The following is a 7,433-nucleotide window of genomic DNA, read 5'->3' on the forward strand; positions in this document are numbered from 1 at the left end:
ACCAGAATCGCACGAGGGAGGGATTTTATTTGTCTCATTCACTGATAATCACCAGCATTAGTCTGGCACAAGGCAGTTGGTTGTTCACTAAATATTTGTTGAATGAATGAATGAATGAATTCATTAGAAAATTCAGTAGAAAAGCCTACTTTTCTTGAATGAAAACAAAGAGTTTCTAGGGTGACATGAGGTCTGGAGCCCAAACAAATGATCTTTTAAAATCAGGACAACGTTGCAGATAAGCCCCAGCCATAATCAGTGGCCTCCAGTTTTTACCCACGCCTTCCACTCCCATCCCTGCCTGAAGAACATGGATCCAGTGACCGTGAACCCTGCAACCAAGTCTTCCCAAAATGCTCAGGCTCCCTGGATTGGCAGGTGCTGATCTCCTGGGTTCGAGGTTCAACATTAGATAGTGACGTTTACTGAGCATTTCTTACCTAATTTTTGTGCTCTTTCTTACCCTAAAATTTAGTCTTTGGAGCCATTGCCTCTTCTAGGAACTGGGTCTGAGAATTGTAGGATGTTAGAGGTGAACACCGGGGAGCCCTGTGTGTGGGGGTGTCCCGTGAATGCAGGGGCTCCATCCTCTGAACCTCATATTTCCACTAAGATCTGATCCACCTTTATTTGCTCATTTTTATCCAGGAAAAGCTTTACAGAAGTAGAACTAAGAACATTGAGATGTGCATTTTACAATTCTTTTTGTAAAGGGATCAAGTGGTGCAAAATGTACTCGCTCCCCAGCGAGCTGGGGTACTCTGCCATCATGGCCCCGGGTTCGAGGAGGTTGTTCTCTTACAGGGTGGGGCTGCGTGCCATCTCAGGGCAACCCTCCTGCTTCCATCAGTTCCAAGCGGGCACGGGGTGCTCGGTGCATCTCCCCCCAGTCCCCAGCAGGCTCCTGCGTCTTGCAGAGAGATTCCTGTGTCTGACCCGGATACCCCTCTGTTCCCCAGGGGGCCTCACAGGATGGCTGCCTCATCGGGCAACCTGAATGTGGTGGAAAAGGCGAAGAACCTGACGGAGGATGAATGCTTTCACTCTCAGAACACCGTCCTGCAGGGGCAGCCCTTCGGGGGCATCCCCACCGTGCTGGTCATCAACATCATCCTGTGGGTGGTGAGTCCTGGGCAGGGCCATGGGCAGATGGGCGGTCTCAGCTGGGGGCGGACAGTCGAACTTTCACAAGTGATGCGACAGGGGCCCCAGCTGTTCAATGGACACCAGCCACAGTGTGGGGACTCCCTGAATGACAGTCCCACCCAGGGGTGGTCCTGGTGGGCCTTGGGGAGGAGGGGCTGGAAGCACAGGCTGCCCTCCATGTGCCATTGTCCAGAGGCCCTCCCTGGCAGTGCCCTGGGACCTCCTGGCACCCTCCCCTTGCTGATTTCTTCAAGGGGAGTCTTGCTCGATAGTCCTAAACATGCCCCAGCGCCTTCATTCAACAAATGCTGAGCATCCACTCTGCACTCAGAAGCTGCTGGGCACTGGGCTTCCAGAGTTGGAAAAGCGGGCCTCCCCGACAGCTGGCGACCTCCTGGGGGAGTCCCAGGACCTCAGGTCAGGGTCTCTGCAGGGAAATGCTGGGCCCGCCCAGGGGAAGGCATCACAAGCTTCTTGCCCCCATCTCTCCCTTCCTGGCCTGCAGCTCGTCATTTTCATTTACTCCTTCCTCCGGAAAGCAGCGTGGGACTATGGGCGCCTGGGTCTGCTGATACACAATGACAGGTGAGGAGGCGCTAGGGTCGTGCCCAGAGCTGCTTGCTCCCTGGAGAATGTGCTCTGACCCGTGCCCAAGCAGTCATTAGGGTCACGACAACGGGTGGCATCTCGTCCCCCATCCCCTCCCCTGCCCTGCCCTGCCCCTGCTGACACGAAGGTGACTTGGAGGGCAGCCATCTCTGGGCACAAGGCCGCTTTTTCCTCAGACTCAGGCTTTCTGGAGCCCGTGACTCCTAAGAGGTGTTGGGCACCTGGAAACAGGGGTGATCACCGTGTGTATCCAAAGCTGTGTGCTCAGCAAACGAGCTCAGGTGTGTCTGCTACTGGGCAGGAGGTGACTGCAGCCCTCGGCCCAGGGGGCAGGCGGGAAGGGAGGCAGGCATCTGAGGCCTCTCCTCTCCTTTTCCTCCTCGCTGCTTTTCCCGCCGGCAGCCTGGCCTCGCTGATCTACGGGGAGCAGAGTGAGAAGACGTCTCCCTCGGATATTCCCCTGGAAATGGAGCACAAGGACAAGGTGAGGGCTAGGTAGGCCCGGCTGGGCAGGGTAGGGGTCCTGGCTCAGCAGTAGCCCTACTGTGTGCAGGAAGGACCATGGTCCTAATTAAGGGCTTTGAAGTCAGCCAGACCCACCCACTTCTGGCAATGTGACCGTGGACACATTCCTCAGCTTTGCCAAGCCTGTTTCCCAATCAGATAAATGGAGATCGCAGCTGTACCTACCTCCTGGGGTGCCAAGGAAGCATGAGGTGGTTCTAATGCTGTAAAGGGGCTTTAGAAACTAGTATGTCTACTCTTCCCAACTCTCCAGCCCTTCTCGCAGCCCCAATCCTGCCCCAAGCTCCCACTCTGAGCCGAGGACTCACCTTCTTCACATAGAAGATTCGAGATATCAGGCAGGGCCTCCCAACCCGCCCGTCCTTCCTTCTGTTTCTTGTCGAATGCCACTCCTCCTCCGCTGGGGCCTGTTTGTTCATTCAGCCGGTTGCTGGGAGCACCTGCCGTGGGCCAGCCACTGGCCTGGAGGCTGGGCACTGGGCAGGGAGTAAAATGGAGCCAGTCTTGCCTCATGGTGCTTTCTTCCTGGGTGAGACACAGACAGCGGCATACAGGGCAGTGGTAAGTGTGAAGGAAAAAGGGACAAGGAAGGCACTCAGAATGATGGAACGGAGCTGAGGGACCACAGACAGTGGTCAGGGATGATGTGGGGCCTAAGATGACATTTGAGCAACACTGAAAGGTAGAGAGGGAGGGAGCTGTGAAAACTTCCCATGCCCCCCAAACCCCCAAAATGGCCGGTCTCCCCCTGCCCTGCCACAGCCACTGCTGTGTGTGCTGTATTTTCTCACCTCCCATTCACTCCTCAGCTCCCTCGAATGTGGCTTCCACCCTCACCACTCCATAGATGGTTAATCTCCCTCCCTGGTTCCCTGGTCCAGACAGCCCCAAGGTCATCGTGGTCCCAGGCCGGGTGACCCAGGGGACGTTCCTCAGCTCTCGTCTCATCTCTCAGAGCAGCTGACCCTGTGGCCCATCCTCCCCGTCTTGAGCAGGCACTTCTGGTTGCTTCGGTCGACTTCATGCTTTCTGAGTTTTCCTTCTACCTCTGTGTGTTCCCCCCACACCGGGAGCTCCCACAGCTGACCCCAGACCCTCGCCTCCTCCCCCTCACAGCAATGTCATCCCACTCATGACTTCAGTTGCCACCTCTACACTGATCCCTCCTACGTTTCCATCTCCAACTAAGCCTTCCTCTGGGCTCCTGCCCCATTTATCCAATGGCCTTCAACACATTTCCACATGCCCTGGCCAGCGTGGCTCAGTGGGTGGGGGGTCATCCCGGGCACCAAAGGTTGTCAGTTTGATTCCCAGTCAAGGGTACATGCCTGGGTTGTGGGCTGGATCCCGGTGGGGGCATGCAGGAGGCAGCCAATTGATGCTGTCCTCACATTGATGTTTCTCTCTGTGTGTCCTTCTCCATTCCTCTTTCTCTAAAAACCAACAAATTAGTTTAAAAACTACATCCATATGAATACTGTAAAGGCACTTGTATTCAATATGCCCACACAGGCCATGATCTCCCTCCCTGTTCCCTGGTCTCAGGCTCTTCCCACCACCCACCAGGTGCACCTCCTGGGCACGACCAGCTCATGACCCCGTTGTGTGGCTTTGACCTTCTCAGCTTTGTTTCCCTCCACCTCTGCCCTGTCCCTGTCCAGGCCCCTGTCAGTCTCTTGCTTGGATGACTGCAGTGGCTGTAACTGATTAGGTCCACGCCTGCCCGGGATCCCACCCAGAGTGATCCACGTGAGTGGGGACACCCATTCTCCTGCTAAAACTTCCGTGGCTTCCTAATGCTCTTGGTGTAAATTCCTAGTGCACCTTTATCTCGTGGTTTGGCCTCTTGCCCACTTGTCCGTCTATCTCTTTCCAACTCCTTCACTCCGGCCCCTGGCCATCTTTTGGATCGGGGGTGGGGAACGTCCAGCCCGTGGGCTGTATAAGGCCTGCGGAATCATTTGGTCAGGCCCTGCCAAGGCATTAATTAGGGGTGAGTTAATTAAATGTTTGACCAAAGGTAGCAGGCTGATTTTTAAGTTGATAATTTTGTATGGCCTGAGAATGATGTTAAAAAAAATTACATATGGCCCTTGGGAGGAAAAAGGTTCCCCACCCCTGTTTTAGAGCCTCTAAAGTGCCACCTTCCTCCGCTGCTCTTCCGTCTCCACCTCCCCCACTGGCCCTCTCTGAGCCAACACACCCACCCTTGTTAGACTCCAGCTCAAGCACCACTTCCCCACCCCATCGGAGTCCAGATCCTTTGCTATATACTCACGGGGAAAGCATCCCTTTTCTTCAGCGCCCCTAAGGTGGCCTGTAATAAAACACCCACCCCACAGCCCAGTGCTGACCTGGGCCAGCTCACTGCTGTCCCAGCACCAGCCCAGCCTGTGGGGGATTAGGACCGGACACAGCTCTAGCTGTTGGGTCCAAGAAGTACATAGAACCATATTCCTTCTGGTCATCCCTCCAAGAGAGCGGGTCCCTTTACCTGCCAGGATCTCGCGATGGGAGTGGGAGCCTCAGGCAGGTTCCTCTTCCTCAGAGCAAGGGCAGTCACCCCGGCCTCTCGAGGTGGACTTCGGGTTTATTTTTAGAAACAACACTTTGGTTGGTCTTTTTAATTTTTGTACAGTGAGAAAAATCATTTTATTTTTAAAGTATTAAGAGAAAAATCATGGCAGCTAAGGGGCAGTCAAACTGAAGAGAGTAGAGGTTCGTTCCACAAGGAGGGCGAGTGCCCCAGCCTGGGTGAGGGGACTGAGCCGGGCTGAGGGGTGTGGGAAGCAAACCGTCTCGCCAGGTGCCCGAGCCTGTCAGGGCAGTGGACATTACCCCGTGTGGCAGAGTGGGGAGGATGAGGCCACCAAGAGGGTGCGGTGAACTGGCCACTGTCACTGGGTCTTGCCAGCTAAGCTGGCCCCTGGGAACTTGTGGCCATTTCCTGCATGGGGTGGGGAGAAGACGAGAGGCAGTTCTCGGGCCCAGTGTTCAGCTGTTAAGTTTTATGAATGTCTCTCAGAGCTGCGATGTGTATGCAGGTGTGTATGGATGTGTGTGTGCGTGTGTGTGTGTGTGTGTGTGTGTGTGTGTGTGTGTGTGTGTGTGTGCGAGAGAGAGAGAGAGAGAGAGAGAGAGAGAGAGAGAGAGGAGAGGTGAAGAGAGGTGGAGAGAACTCATGCAAGTGTGCCAATGTGCACTTTACTAAAGGGCGCGGTGGGGGGGGGGGGGCCATAGAGAAAGGTGTGTGTGGGCGCGTGTGTGTGTGTGTGTGTGTGTGTGTGTGTGTGTGTGTGTGTGTGTGTGTGAGAGAGAGAGAGAGAGAGAGAGAGAGAGAGAGAGAGAGAGATGGGTCCACACGTGCTCACCCATCGTGTCGAAGTGATTTTCATGGGTACACAGGCCACGCTTCTCCTTCCCAGCTCTGCCCTGTGCAGCGTGAACTCCAGGTTATGTACGTACCCTGTGACGTGGTTCCGGGAAGGTGTGTGCGTAACCAGGAGGGGCTGTCAGCAAACCTGCTTGTTCCGTAGTAAACCACAGCCCTGTCTGCCCAGGGGTGGGCTGTGGAGAGACTCCATGCAGCGAGGAGTGGCCGCAGGACTCAGCCCCACTCTCCTCTAGCTGTTCCCCCCGCCCGCCCCCGGGGACCTTCCCAGTCGCTGCTGCCCTCATCCTGCTATTCCTCATTGTGGTGCTGACTCATTCCTGGGCATCTGACCTTACTTTAGTTCCCCAGGGCGTAGCTGGGGAAATGGTCCCCCCTGAGGTGCACTGTCCCCGTGGACATTCCCACTGTCAATCAACTCAACACGGGGACAGGGACTTAGAAGGTGGGCCTTATGCCGAAGGGAGCAAGGAACACCCTTCATTCCTTGTTTGCTGCCCCTCATTGTTTCCTTTGGGGACACACCCCCTTCCCAATCTGTGTGGCTCCAATGACGGTCAGCCAATGGGCCTGCCTGGTTCACTGATGTGCTCCTGACCCAAATGGGGCCAGTTGAAAGCTGCAACCTTTTCCAAGGTTTTGTCAAACCCCCTGGGGTCGCAGAAGGAAGCATGCACCAGGGTAACTTACCCAGCTGCCAGACTCTTACAGCGCTGGGCCCCGGCCAGCCCTCATGCCCGCTCTGCCCAAGTGGACTCCAGCTCTAGGCCCTCCCAGCCCCGCCCCCAACGCACAGGCTACCTTTCTCTACCACCCAGACACTCCAGACAGCCAGAGCCCCAGAGAGAGGCATACGAATGGGACCCTCAGATGCAAGAGAAGAAACCTAACTCACACTAGTGTTACAACAAAGGCTAATGTGTGGCTTGAGATGGGGAGGTCCAAGAGAAGCAGCTGCCTCAGGTACAGCTGGATCCAGCAAGTCTAGTGCTGTCACCAGGATCCCCTCTCTGGTCCTCTCTCTTCTAAACCGGCTTTTTCTCAGACAAGATCCTGCATGTGGCATGGAAGAGGGTCCCAAGCCACTCCAGGCTGTGTGGCATTTATCAAAGTGCAGGAACCCTCTCTCCCAACACCCATATCAATCCCCTTAGGAGAATCCTGACTGGCCCTAGTTGGGTCATGCTCCTGATGGTCACCTGACCATGTTGGCAGCTGCCTACTTGATGGACAGCCTGGGCACTGGGCTACCTGCATGGGGGAGGGCCATTTCCCAGAAGGAAGCACTGAGAGGCAGATGGAAAGCAACTGATGTGCACCCCAGAAAGAGTCCTGTCTCTCCCTCTGGCCCAAGCATCATTTCCTGTAACAGGATGCCAGGCGGCAGGAATGTCAACTCACTCACAGGGAGACATCTCCCTCAGCAGTCACCACCGGCCCAGCCCGAATCGGCCTCCTCCCAGGACTCGGCTCTTTCTCTTGCCTGGGAAGGAGAGCCGCATGGACACTGCCTGCTGCCTGGGATGACGTGGCTGCCTGGGTCCCCAGAGCTGGGTGGGGCTGCCCCAGGCCTGGATTTTCTCACGCTTCCTCTCCTTTCCCCCCAGGGCTCCTATGCCTGGTTCATCCACACCATCACCATGAAGTAAGTGCCTGAGCTTTCTGAGCTTGTGACAGCAGAGCGGCCTTCTTGGGGGAGGGTGGGCGGAGCCTCCTACCTGCATGTTGGCCTGGGCCTGATCTCTGTGTCCCCATCCCCACT

General features: G+C 55.8%; 1 protein-coding gene across 4 annotated transcripts in view; it reads left to right on the forward strand.

Moving 5' to 3' along the window:
* Positions 1–7,433, forward strand: part of TMEM63C (transmembrane protein 63C) — a 68,664-nt gene that overhangs the window by 30,578 nt on the left and 30,653 nt on the right. For 3 of the 4 annotated variants that reach the window (XM_006778821.2, XM_015558058.1, XM_015558059.1), the window contains 4 exons: positions 960–1,122; positions 1,652–1,731; positions 2,158–2,239; positions 7,279–7,316. In XM_006778821.2, coding sequence (XP_006778884.1) covers positions 973–1,122; positions 1,652–1,731; positions 2,158–2,239; positions 7,279–7,316 — 350 coding nt within the window. In that variant the 5' untranslated portion in view covers positions 960–972. Of the gene's footprint in view, positions 1–959; positions 1,123–1,651; positions 1,732–2,157; positions 2,240–7,278; positions 7,317–7,433 lie in introns of those variants that run through there. The other variant, XM_015558060.1, reaches the window with a different exon arrangement.

Source organism: Myotis davidii, unplaced genomic scaffold (genome assembly GCF_000327345.1).
Source record: "Myotis davidii unplaced genomic scaffold, ASM32734v1 scaffold309, whole genome shotgun sequence".
Lineage (NCBI taxonomy): Eukaryota > Metazoa > Chordata > Mammalia > Chiroptera > Vespertilionidae > Myotis > Myotis davidii.